Source organism: Oenanthe melanoleuca, chromosome 4A (assembly GCF_029582105.1).
Source record: "Oenanthe melanoleuca isolate GR-GAL-2019-014 chromosome 4A, OMel1.0, whole genome shotgun sequence".
Taxonomy (NCBI): domain Eukaryota; kingdom Metazoa; phylum Chordata; class Aves; order Passeriformes; family Muscicapidae; genus Oenanthe; species Oenanthe melanoleuca.
In genome coordinates, this window is record NC_079338.1 from 597,288 (window position 1) to 610,595 (window position 13,308).

Consider the following 13,308-nt stretch of genomic DNA (forward strand, 5'->3'; position numbering starts at 1 on the left):
TCCTGTCCCCACTCCTGTCCCCTCTCATGCTCCTGTCCCCTCTCCTGCTCCTGTCCCCACTCCTGTCCCCTCTCCTGTCCCCTCTCCTGTCCCCACTCCTGTCCCCTCTCCTGTCCCCACTCCTGTCCCCTCTCCTGTCCCCTCTCCCGTTCCCTCTCCCGTCCCCGTTCCCCCGGGAAGGAGCTGCCCGCGGCTCCGGCACCGCGCTGGGATCCATCGGGGGCTCTGCCGGGCAGGAATAAAAATTCCATCCATTTCCATGCCCCAGAGGATCCATCCCTATCCCTTCCCCTCGCTCCTCTCCCAGAGCCTGGAGCGGAGCTGGAATTCCCCCCAGCCCGGTCCGAGGGGAGCAGGGGCTCGGTCTGGCTCTAAACTACCCGTGAGCAGCTTTTTGCTGCAGCCCTTGAGGTGTGCTGGGATCGTCTCTGCCCGCAGGATTTCTGCAAAGGGATTTTCAGTTTGTACATCCTAAAAAACCCTCCACAGCCACAGAGGCTGCGAACAGCAACTCCTGGGCTGGATGGAGACAGCGGCGGCACCGGGAGCCCCGAGCCCGCCCGGGGATGGGCTTTTGAAAAGGGAATTTCTGGCATCTTGTGCCATCGTGTGGGATGGAAGGGAACGGCCGGAGCAGCGGCTCGGGGAGGGCGGGGTGGGATCCAGGGATCCAGGGATGGGATGGGATCAGCCCCAGGGGACACTCAGCACGTTCCCCACCCTTCCCAGCAGGGAATGCTCAAGCAGAACCTTTTTTCTTTCCCTGGTTGTGGAAGGAAGAGGCTTTGTCCCCTTCAAACACTGGAGGTGGAAGAGGAGGGATCCTCTTGCTGGGCTCACCCCGGAGGGAACCTCCCCTGCCACCATGGCCACCTCCCACCTCTGTCCCAGGGCCCTTTTGGTGAGCAAACCATTCTCTTTTTGTACAATCTTTATTGATATCAGCGTGATTATTGCGATTTCTTCAGTAAATTGTGACTCCAGCTCAGACTCTCCCAGTCTTTGTCCATAGTGGAAGAAAAAGTTGGCTGGAGGGAGCTTCATGTTCCTGCTGCATTTTAAAACTGGCTCCTGCTGGGATCCAAGGCTGCCAGTGGAGCTGTACCTGACAGAGGGCAGCTCACCTGGCAGCACCTGCCCAGCTGGGCTCAGAAAGAGCCCTGCTCATTCCCAGGGGCTCACAGGGATGGGAAGGGAACCCTGGGACTGGGAGCATCAGGGAGCTGGTCCCACAGCCAGAGCAGATTTCAGGAAAATCTGATTTCAGGAATGTTTTGGCACCACGATCTGTACATTCAGTGTTTGGATTAAACAAGGGCAGCAAGTTGAGCACCTGTGCACCTGCACTGCCCTGAGGTCTGCTCAGAGCAGAGCCCAAGAGATGTGGCAGGATGAAAAATTCTGTAACAGCCCAAGAGATGTGGCAGAATGAAAAATTCTGTAACAGCCCAAGAGATGTGGCAGGATGAAAAATTCTGTAACAGCCCAAAAGATGTGGCAGAATGAAAAATTCTGTAAGAGTGGGATTTGTTTTTGTTCCTTACCCCACGGCCCTCCAGTGCCACAGGAGCTGAAAGGCACCTCTGGTTACATTCAGAGCGGGACAATTTTGGGAAAAAATCCAGCCAAAGAGTGAGGTTCATCCTTAAGAAAGGATGGGAGAGGAGGCACAGTGGAAGTTTGTCACAAATTGAGGGGCTGCTGAGCCCTCAACACGAGTGCAGTGCAACAGGCAGAGGGAACAGCAGCATGGCAGGGTGGCACTGGGGGGCTCCTGGTGCTCCCAGGGTGGCACTGGGGGGCTCCTGCCTTTCCCAGGGTGGCACTGGGGGGCTCCTGCCTTTCCCAGGGTGGCACTGGGGGGCTCCTGGTGCTCCCAGGGGTGGCACTGAGGGGCTCCTGGTGCTCCCAGGGTGGCACTGAAGGGATCCTGGTGCTCCCAGGGGTGGCACTGAGGGGCTCCTGCCTTTCCCAGGGTGGCACTGGGGGGATCCTGGTGCTCCCAGGGGTGGCACTGAGGGGCTCCTGCCTTTCCCAGGGTGGCACTGGGGGGCTCCTGGTGCTCCCAGGGTGGCACTGGGGGGCTCCTGGTGCTCCCAGGGGTGGCACTGAGGGGCTCCTGGCAGTGGCACTGGGGGGCTCCTGCCTCTCCTGGCAGTGGGACTGGGATCTCCTGCCTCTCCCAGCAGCAGGACTGGGGGGCTGCAGGCTCTCCCAGCAGCAGGACTGGGATCTCCTGCCTCTCCCAGCAGCAGGACTGGGATCTCCTGCCTCTCCCAGCAGCAGGACTGGGGGGCTCCTGCCTCTCCCAGCAGCAGGACTGGGGGGCTCCTGCCTCTCCCAGCAGCAGGACTGGGGGGCTCCTGCCTCTCCCAGCAGCAGGACTGGGGGCTCCTGCCTCTCCCAGCAGCAGGACTGGGGGCTGCAGGCTCTCCCAGCAGCAGGACTGGGATCTCCTGCCTCTCCCAGCAGCAGGACTGGGGGGCTCCTGCCTCTCCCAGCAGCAGGACTGGGGGCTGCAGGCTCTCCCAGCAGCAGGACTGGGGGGCTCCTGCCTCTCCCAGCAGCAGGCCGGGCTAGGCCTGCAGCCCCAGCAGGCGGGCCGTGTTCAGCACGTCGTCCCGGGTCAGGTAACAGCCGCAGAGCTGCCGGTACCCCGTGAACGCCTCCCGGCCGTGCAGCACCCGCCAGTTATCCACAAACAGGGCCTGCAGGGGGAAAGGCCATCAGGGGACAGCAGGCAGGGCAGCAGCCTCTGGCTGGGCAGTGCTGGGCATCCCTGGAGCCTGGAAGGGCAGGTAAGGGTGTGCCCTTCCACCGGCACCGGTGAGGGATCCAGCACAGCTCTATATGGAGCCAGACCACAAACACATTTTGGGGTTTCTTTCCTTTCTACTGCAGAGGAAACAGCAATAGGCAGTGGCCAACTCATCACTGAATCCCAGAATGCTTGGGTTGGAAGGAACCTTAAAGCCCATCTTGTTCCACCCTCTGCCATGGGCAGGGACACCTTCCACCCTCCCAGGTTATTCCAAGCCCCATGGAACCTGGATTTGAACACCTCCAACCTCCTCTGTGGTGTCACTTACCCAGGGAAGGGCTCAAACACAACCTCAGAGCTGTAATTTCTTCTGCAAGAAGTGAAACCTGAACATTAAGTGTTCTGGCCTCTCTGCTCCTGAGGATTCTCATCTCAGTGGCTGGAAACTGGGAAACTAACTGGGAACTAACTTTCCTCTGAGGCAGAGCTTGAACTAAACACCTCTGCCTCACCTGGGAGCTGATTTTGCTGTAGGACAGCAGAGCACACAAGCAGAAGTAATGAGGAATAATGCTGGGTATGGCAGTGCACACCTGCTCCAAGCCCACCCCGCAGCAGCCCCAGGGGATGCAGCCCCAGGGGATGCAGCCCCAGCTCGCACCTTGCCCGGCTTCAGCTTGACCCAGAGCTCGTTGTGGGGCCGGCGCAGCTCGGCGGTGAGGGCGCGGTGGGCGTGGTACCAGCGGCGCACCACGGCGTGCGGCACGGTGTTGATCACAGCACGGTCGTAGTTGTTGTACCTGCAGGGAGAGGAACGCCCTGGGCTTCAGATTTTGTGTTTTTTACAGTCCCTGCTGCTTGGTGTGGAACTCTGAAACTTCATGTTAGGTGTTAATAGGTTCTCTTCACAGGGTAGTTAGATAAAAAAATCCCTTTCTAGCTAAAGAATCAAGGACTTTTGGTAACCAAAAAGCAGAAACAACAGTGAGGGAAAGGGGGCAAGCCCACAACTGACCCCAATATGCAGATGAACCAAAACTTATAAAAGTGTAAAAGTGACTGGGATCCACCTGGGATTTAAGCTGGGGGTAGCCCCAGCCAGGCTCTTACAGTGCCCAAGGTGGATCCTTTCAACAAATACCAATTTTATTCCTTTCAATAAACGCCTATTTTATTCCTTTCAATAAACGCCTATTTTATTCCTTTCAATAAATTCCTATTTTATTCCTTTCAATAAACGCCTATTTTATTCCTTTCAATAAATTCCTATTTTATTCCTTTCAATAAATAAATACCAATTTTATGCCTTTTGCTCTGTCTAGTCTCTGTTCCAGGCAAGAGGAGAGACAAGAGACTGCCCAATGCAGCTCCAGGTGAACCTCAGGAGAGAACCTTCCAAGAGAACCCCAGGAGCCTGTGGGCTTTGTGGGGGTTTAAGGGAGGCTGCAGAGGTGACCAGAGAGCTTGTGCTGCCAGCACAGGATTTTTGGGAACACAGCACTGAGGGCAAGAGGAGTTTACTATCAAGTGCACACCTGTTTCTCCTGGTTTTCTATGGAAGGACATGGCAAGACTATGAGCAGAGCAGTGCTGGGCAACCTCCAGAACTGAGCCAAACTGGAGTTTCAAAAATCAGCCCAAGTTCCCTTTGGAATGGATTATCCTGCACTCCCCCAGGATGGTTTCTAGGGGCTTCTCCACAGAAGAGCTGAATTCTCCTGCATCTCATAGGGAATGGGATGAGAGCTTGGAGCTGAATTCTCCTGCATCTCTAATGGAATGGGATGAGAGCTTGGAGCTGAAGGGAGAATGTCAGGAGTGAAAAATCAAAGCTCAGCACTGACACCCATCTTTGTATCAGGTGCTGGTGCTTCCTCCAAAGCAGGAGGAACACAGGGTGCTCATCCCTGCTCCTCCAAGACACTCTGGTATATTCACACCCAGATACTCACGGAATGTTCTGGAGAAGCACCAGCACAGCCCCAGAGGCTGCTGGCCCTTACCTGATGAGGTAAAGCTCGTTGTTCCAGGGGTAGACGTTGAGCAGGGGCCCCACTCCGACCATGTGGTTGTGGCAGCCGCCCACGTTCTCCACGTACTCGTGGCGCAGCGGCACCTTGGCCAGCAGCTCGAAGTGCTCGGGGGCCTGCAGCCGCACCTCCTCGGCCGCGCGGAACCCGTCCACCAGCAGGGTGCGCCCGCCCGTGCCCTCGTGCTTCAGGCAGTGGAACACCTGGATGCTGCAGAGACATCGGCCCGCGCTGCTTCCCAAACCCAGCCGCACCGGGAGACGGCAGCAGCTGCGGGGTGACGGCTGTGCCACCCAAAATGCAGAGCCAAAGAGGCTGCCCCGCGCCTGGAAGTGTCCAGGCAGGGCAGTGGGAGGGGTCCCTGCAGCAGCACGTACCCACAGGGCTCCTGGAAGTAGGTGGTGTCTGTGTGTCTGTCCAGGGCCAGCTTGGTGTAGGCTGTGTCCCCCCGGGAGAAGTCAGAGGTGAAGTACCACATCCTGCCATAAATGGTCTCCCTGCAAATGGGATAACACAGGTGAGTGGCTGTGTAAGGCACATCCTCCCCTACACTGGAGTTATTCCCCTCTGCCCCATGCAGAGTCATTAAAGCAGAACAAACAATTTCACAAAATTCAGATTTCAGGCGTGGTGCTTCTAACCCTTCTTCTGGTGTCCAGCTCCTCTTTTCTGCCCCAAAAGATTGGTGGTGACGAGTCTTCCCCTCCACTAACACCAGCCACCATCCCCAGTCATGGAAGTGACACAAGGAGCTGCCCTAGTGCAGCCAGCCCTTACTTGTATCCACACAGGGCTGCCCAATAATTCCATCTCTTCTTCCCACAATCCTGTTTTCACTCCCTCCCCCTCCAACAGGCACAGGAGGGAAGGGACAGCAGGCAAGCCAAACAGCACTCAGGGGCTACAGGGGGAGGGAGCCTGGAGACAAAAGCTGGCTGCATACTCCCTAGAGCCCCTTGTTTCTATTTGGAATGACTGTTTGTTAACAGCAATCCCTTCTTTCCCAACAGCCCCAGGCAAATCAAACTGTTTCTGCAGCTTGGATAGAGCCCCAAGCTCAGCCCAGCACCAACACCTCTCCCTGTTTTTCTCCAGCAAGAGCTCCCACTGGTTTTTGATCTCCCTGGCTCCCAGGGCCAGGCTGCCCTCATGACCCCTCAAGTCATAACAGGAAATGTCACTCCTTGCAAAGCTCTGCTCTTCCCAGACAGCCACTTCCTCCAGTCCCTCCTCTCTGCACAGTTCCACTGTCACAAAAGTCATGGGATGCTCCAGGGGCAGCTGAGGAACTGAGTGACTCCCAGCTCTCCCATAAAGGAGGGTGGATCCCCCACTGGGATCCTCCATCCCAGGTCAAGGGGAGCAGCCAGAGCATTTGCCTGCAAACCAATCCATGCCACACAAAATACAAGCTGACCCTTCCCAGGACAGCCCAGCTACCTGATGATGCTGACCCTCTTTGCCACGATTTCCGTGTGCTCTTTGGTGGGAGTGACGTTTTCCACAAAAGCAATCCCATACAACAGGAAGTTCTGCAGGAATTCCTTCAGCCCCTCGTCCGTGTGCAGGAAGCGCTGGCAGTCGGTGGAGGGGACCTGGGCTTGCTGGTAGATCTCAGCATTCCAGAGGATCCTGGGGTGCACCACCTGCTGCTTCTGCCCCTCGTAGCTGTTCTTGGCCAGCCACTCTAGCCCGTAGCGTGTCACGTGTCCATCTGGCCCTGCCACAGGGACAGGGGCACAGTCACCAACATCCCCCTGGCCAGCCCAGATGGTGGCACCTGTCAGCCAGGACAGGCCCCACCCTCATCACCTGGCTGGGGATGGGCTCTTTGCACCCTGCTGCCACCCAAAACATGACCTGAGAGGCCACGAGTCCTAAAGGTGCTGTCATTGCTGCCACGATTCAGGGCAGCTGCTGCAACCCTCTGCAAATTCCCAGCCAGCTGTTGCATCTGCAGTGCTTTTGGTTTTTGTTGACAGGACCCCAAGCATAGTCAAAGCTTTGAAGTCAAGCTCTCCAATAGAGGTAGAAAGGTTCCACCAAATAAAGGTAGAAAGGTTCTACCAAATAAAGGTAGAAAGGTTCTACCAAATAAAGGCAGAAAGGTTCTATAAAGTAAAGGTTGTTCCACCAAAAGGAAGGAAGCAGCTGGGAAAGTGAGGAGAAAGGACAGAAAAGTGGCATGGTGAGCAGGGCTGACAGCTGCCCACGCAGGATGGGAAGGAAAGGAGAAACAACCCACGCCCCGTGCACACACACACACACACACACAGGGCTGGGCAGGAGAAGCACACACTGGTGCAGAGGCGTGTTCACAGCCACAGCAGTGTTGAACACCAGGTAAGCTGTGGGGATAAGGCTGCCCTGGCTGCAGCAGGTGCTCAGGACTCACAGGTGAGGAAGAGAGTGCTGCCATCCACCCTGACAGCCCGGGGCTGGATGGCCAGGTCCACGCTGGCCGTGTCCAGGCTGCGCTGGCTGGTCTTGGCGTTGTAGCAGGAGGCAGAGCGGCAGTGGTCCCGCAGCCAGACGAAATCCAGGCGCATCACCGTGCTGCCGTAGCTCAGCTCTGCAGGGGAGGGAGCACAGCAGGGAGCACCAACCCTTTGAAAACAAACACACCCTCCCCGCTTCCTAGTATCATTTGGAGGAAGTGTTTCTGACTCCAAATGTAGCCAGGGTTCAAAGTGGTTGCAGCTTTGGTCTGGGAGAAATCCTGATCCGTTCGGGAAATTTAGCAGGCAGAAGCCCAGTCTCAGGCCCAGGGCCCTGGACACAAACCAGGGGCTATTTATCTGTGAAATAAAGCTCACTTCACCACTTTTGCAATTTCTATTTAGATGAGGTGTTTGGCACTCAAGGAACAACTAGGGTTCTAAGTGGTGGCATCTCACCAACAAAGCCAACAGCTGCAGCCCACACTCAGTCATCCCAATGGCAGGGACATACACTGTCACATGAGGAAGGCCTGGCTCCTTTGCTTTGGAGCCACTGTGTAAAATGCTGAGCAGTTCCCTCTGCTTGCAAGTGACTGGGAGTACTGAGATCTCACTGGCCTCAGCTGCAAAGGTGGGCACACACCAGAGCTGAGGAGGGCTCTGCCAGGGAGAGCCTGAGTATGGCACAGAGAAGGGCTCAGTTTTTGTCCCGGAACCCCTGGATTTGATTACTCATTTAGCAGTGCCTCACTTATAGAAGACATCCCATCCTGCCTTTGGGAATTCCCCCAGGGAACGTGAGGCAGCCCCATGTGCATCCCTATTTGAGAAGGAAAACACCCATCACTGCAGGGAACAAGGCTGGAAACCCTCCCTGCTGTCCCTGTGGCACCCACACCAGCACACCTACCGAGATGGTCCTGGTGCAGCTGCCAGGCACAGGGAGGGGATGCTGGTGCAGTGGGGTGGCAGCGAGCTGGGACAGCCAGGATGGGCCTGGGGGCTCGGGGCAGCCGTGGCCAGCCATGCCCAGGGCTCCCCTGGCACCCCTGGAGCAGCCAGGCCAGCCTCTGGCACCACATCCTGGCAGCCAGCACACAGGGGACAGGGTGACCTGGATGTGACGCTCTGTCCTACACCCCAGCAGGACACAGACCTGAGGAGACACAAAGGAGATCCTGTCAGGTTTGGCACAGGAGCTTGGAGCCATCTGGGCTTGTGGAAGGTGTCCCTGCCCATGGCAGGGGGTGGAATGGGATGAGCTTTAAGGTCCCTTCCAACCCAAGCCATTCCAGGATTCTGTGATTTACCAGGCAAAGCCATTCCAGGACAGCTGTGTTCAACACTCCTGTGCAAAACAGTGGCAAAGCCTCATCTCTGAAGGTCTTGCCCCCCCTCCAGCATTCCCAGTTTGAATTCACCATTCCTGGATGGAACTGCAGCAATCATTAACCTTGGTCAGGGAAGCAATAGCAGAGGAATCCAGTAATTGGGTCTGCTCTAGAAAAAGCAGGCAAAACATGAGGAGGAGCAGGAAGATCTCTGCTGTTGTGAAGGACACAGCTGGCATGGAGGAGAAACCACTGTGATTAGTTTTAGGATAGAGATTAGAAGGAGACTTCTCCCAGGGGAATTTGTAACAGCTCTTCAGTGCAAAGAGGAAAAGCAAAACCCTGACAAGTTTTAGGAGATGATGCCTCAGCCTAAATGCCCATCATGTTTATGAATTTCTGGGGGCCAGGTCTAAACCCAGCAGGATTTTAACAGCACTTTGAAGTTGCTCTGAAATGTGGTCTCTCTGGATAAGACACAGGCTCAGAAAGCATTTCTTATCCTAAACTTCTGATTTTCCTTCCTTTTCTTATCTGGAGAGTCCAGGCACTGGAGCTCTGGCTGTCCAATCTGCTCCTGCTCTGCAGAGACATCAAAAGCTGGTGATAACAACCAAATCCACAGAGGTGCCACATTCCCAGCCAGCAACCTGTTAAGCAGGGGTAAAAGAATGCAGACATCCCTAGAGAGAAAAGGTGGGAATGCTTTTGAAGAGAAGGTTTGGGATGAAGGCACACTGACACACTTCAGCCATGGAGCCTTTCCATGAGAAATTTTCCCCACATCCAACCTAAATCCCTGGCACAGCTTGAGGGTGTTTCCTCTTCTCCTATCCCTTGTTACCTGGGAGAAAAGATAAAACCTCTTGGCTCCTTTTCCAAGATACCCATTTTCTGTTCTTGCTGCCCAGCTTTGAAAATCTGCTACAGGAAAAGGAATGAGCCCCATCTGACACACAAATCCCATAACCAAGAGAATAAAACCCACAGCTACACAATCCAGGAGCTGCCCCTGATGTTTATCAGCTTTAAAATCTTAAAGAAACTCTTTAAACCCTGAACAGACTCACAAAGCTTATCTGGGAGAGGGAAACTCTGTCCAGTCTGGCTTTTGAGCCAGTGAGGGGTGGGAAACAGAAGGAATCTTGTTTGCACACACAAACAGGACCCCAAACACCACAAACCCCTCAGCACAAACCTCACTTTGATCTTTCCACACACATTTCTTTTATCTCTCATCTCCCAGTACCAAAAACTGGGCAGGGAATTAACACAGGTAATGGGAAGTGACCCAGATGTTTAAACCTAGTCAGGGAGATCTTGTGCTGCTCTTCCTGGAAGAAAACACCTCAGGCAGCTCAGTGAGAGCCTTAAATTCAGTTTTCCCAAGAGATACTAAAACTAAGAGGGATTAAACTCCAAAAATCTGTAAGATAAGGAAAGATTTATAATTTCTGTTTTAGAGCTGGATGAGGTATGTGAATTATCTTCCTGCTACCTCACCTTTATGCTTTATGTGGTCCAGACACCTGGGCAGCTCTAAAAGGAGAGAATTCCAGACAAAATTTCCCTCAGAACTCAAAGGGAAAGGGCAGGAGGCAGCAGACATGAAATACTCAGTGCACAAACACACATGGTGGTGACACAGGAGCAGGCACAGAACCCACAGGGTGAAGGAGAGAAGAGTGCTGGAGGGAAAAGCAGAAATCTCAAATCTGTTGTGGTTTGAGGAATTCCCACCAATCTTTGGAGAGAAAGGACAGGAGCAGAAAGGAAGGCTGGGTTTCCCAGGGGTTAATCCTAACCCTAACCCTGCAGTTTGTCTCACAAGAAACATTTTAAGGAAACAAAACTGTTTGAGGAAAAGCCACAGCCCCCATTCTGGCCAAAGGAAATGGTGAAAAAATGAGTGACCACACAGGTTCAGCAATGGGAACATCTAAGGAAGGAAAAACCTCACAAATCTGGAGCTTTCACCAGATTTTAGCCAAACCCTCCTGGGCATGGGATGACCCTGCTGCCCTCCCTTCCCTGCTCCAGCCCCTCTGAGAAAAAAAAAAAAAAAAAAAAAAAGAAAAAGAAAAAAAAGGTGTTTTTTATTAAAAACACCTCAAACATTCAGCTGCTCACACTCACTGAGTTTTTACTCCTGGAACCAGGGTTTCTGATCCATATGGAACAGGGAGGTGTCAGCAGCACAACAGTCCAAAGTGAGGGAAAGGAATTTGGGTTTTGATCCTCTGGGACCCTTTAAGCTGACAGTTCTCCCTGCAGTGAAGGAACACCAAGAAAAAGAGGAATTCTGCAAAGGCTGAGCTGCCCTGAGGGCTCTGCCAGAGCCAGAGGGGCCAAGAGCACAAGGCCAGGTGACAAACCAGATCCCCCAGGATGGCAGCACCTCTTGGACAGGACACAGGCAGAGTTTAACAGCCTGACTCAGTTAATTACAATTAATTACCACAGAGACAAAAAGCAGACTGGCTGTTCCCAGCTGAGCTCCTGCCCTCACCCTGCAGACAACTCCATCAGATCTCAGCTGTCAGGAACCAGATTCCCCTTCCAGCCCTTCCCCACGCGGGATTTCAATGAAATTAAGGAGCTAATAAAGACATCCCAGGCACTGCCAGCTTCACAGCCACTTCATTTTCCTGGAAGCAAAGGGAATTATCTGCACACCCCACCTGACTGCAGGCCCCACTCCCAGAACCTTATTCCAGCCTCCTGTTTGCCAAGCAAAGCCTGTCCAGGCCACACAGCTCAACAGAAACAAGTTCTAATTCTGATTTTTTTTTCCAGCAAAGCAGCCAGCCCTGATGGTAGAATCCCCCCCAGAGGAGTTACTGCAATAAACTCCAAATGCTAAATCACACGGTGCCCTGGGTCCTGCCCGGGCAAGCAGCAGCCAGGCAGCTCTCCCAGGCAGGGAGGAGTTGTGTTTTTCCAGGAGTGAAGAAAACCAGCTGTGCCCACGAGTGCAGCCTTTCATTCCCTTCTGATGGGATGGCAATGCCCATGTGCCCTAGGCCTGGCTTTACCTGGGACCTGGAGCACGGGGTGGAGAGGGGGGGATGTGGAGAGAGGCTGGGGGTGGGATTGGGGTGATGAGGGGATCATGGAGGGCTTGAGGTGATGAGGGGGTTTGGGGTGATGAGGGGATCATGGAGGGGTTTGGGGTGATGAGGGGATCAGGGTGATGAGGGAATCATGGAGGAGTCTGGGTGATGAGGGGATCATGGAGGGTTTGGGGTGATGAGGGGATCACAGAAGGGTTTGGGTGATGAGGGGATCACAGAGGGATTGGGTGATGAGGGTATCATGGAGGAGTTTGGGTGATGAGGGGATCACAGAGGGTTTGGGTGATAAGGGGATCATGGAGGGGTTTGGGGTGACGAGGGGATCATGGAGGAGTTTGGGGTGATGAGGGGATCATGGAGCACTGAAAGAATCACAAAAGTCTCGGGGTGCTGAAAGGATCACGGAGGGCTCGGGGTGCTGAGGGATCACGGAGGGCTCGGGGTGCTGAGGGGATCATGGAGCACAGAAAGGATCACAGAAGTCTCGGGGTGCTGAGGGATCACGGAGGGTTTGGTGCTGAGGGGATCATGGAGCACAGAAAGGATCACGGAGGGCTCGGGGTGCTGAGGGATCACGGAGGGTTTGGGGTGATGAAGGATCACGGAGGGTTTGGGGTGCTGAGGGATCACGGAGGGTTTGGTGCTGAGGGGATCATGGAGCACTGAAAGGATCACAGAAGTCTCGGGGTGCTGAGGGATCACGGAGCTCGGGGCGCTGAGGGATCACGGAGGGCTCGGGGCACTGAGGGGATCATGGAGCACTGAAAGGATCACGGAGGGCTCGGGGTGCTGAGGGATCACGGAGGGCTCGGGGTGCTGAGGGATCACGGAGGGCTCGGGGCGCTGCCCGATCCGGACGGGCCGTACCGGAGCGAATCCCGCAGCCCCCGCGCTGCTGCTCCGGGCTCTTCGCCGCTCCTTCCTCCTCCTCCTCCTCCGGCTCCCGGCGCCCACCAGGTCCAAAACGCCGCTCGCAGCTCCCCCACATCAGCCGCTGCTGCCCGAGGGAACCGGCGTCTCGGTGACCCTTTAAAGAGGCAAAAAAACAAGGAAGAAAAGCTACGTTGCAAACGGGTCCCTCGCCGAGCCCCGCGAGCAGGACGAGCGGTCCCTGACCCACCTCGGCTGCTCCCCGGCCCCCGGCGCGGCCCCGGTGCCTCGGAGCGGCGCTGCCGGGCCCCAGAGCCCCCAGAGCCCGCGGGCGGCGGCGGGGCCGGGCCGGGAGCGGGGCCGGGAGCGGGGCCGGGAGCGGGGCCGGGGCCGCCTCAGGCCGCCCCGGGGCGGAGCCGCCGCCGCCATAGAGACGCGCGGGGCAGAGCGCCCGCAGACCATAGAGCCGGGCGGGACGGGGCCGGCAGCGAGCGGGACATGAACCGGGACGGGGCCGGCAGCAAACGGGACATGGAGCGGGCTTGGCCGCCCCGGGAGGAGCCGCGGCTCCGGTCCGGGAGGCTGCGGGATGGAGCGCTGCAGGCGGCACGGAGATCGGGGAAGGAGAGGATGGAGCGGGCACGGGCGGCGCCGCCGGTGTGCGGAGCGCCAGCGGTGAGGGCTGGGCCGCAGAGCCGCGCTGCAGTGCTGCCCCCTGGCGGGCAGGAGGACTGGCGGGCAGCGAGGGCAGCCCGCTGCCACTGTCACTGTCACTGTCACTGTCACTGTCATTGCCACTGT

At 56.0% G+C, this 13,308-nt stretch overlaps 1 protein-coding gene across 9 annotated transcripts; it reads right to left on the reverse strand.

The window, feature by feature from the left end:
* Positions 1–913: 913 nt before the first annotated feature.
* On the reverse strand, positions 914–12,878 carry TMLHE (trimethyllysine hydroxylase, epsilon). 9 transcript variants are annotated; one of them, XR_008840485.1, is made up of 10 exons: positions 12,758–12,878; positions 12,505–12,664; positions 8,143–8,388; positions 7,187–7,363; positions 6,232–6,511; positions 5,169–5,288; positions 4,765–5,001; positions 3,423–3,561; positions 2,354–2,708; positions 914–2,076 (listed from the first exon to the last, which is right to left on the reverse strand). XR_008840485.1 is itself a non-coding variant. In XM_056491179.1 (10 exons), the coding sequence occupies exons 3-9, from the start codon at positions 8,312–8,314 to the stop codon at positions 2,577–2,579; spliced, it is 1,257 nt and encodes a 418-aa protein (XP_056347154.1). In that variant the 5' UTR covers positions 8,315–8,388; positions 12,505–12,664; positions 12,758–12,878; the 3' UTR covers positions 914–2,271; positions 2,556–2,576. The 9 variants fall into 9 exon arrangements, 6 of the variants coding, with proteins under 6 accessions (XP_056347154.1, XP_056347153.1, XP_056347152.1 ...); XR_008840484.1 differs by having other exon boundaries at positions 914–2,163; XR_008840483.1 differs by having other exon boundaries at positions 2,110–2,708.
* Positions 12,879–13,308: the final 430 nt, after the last annotated feature.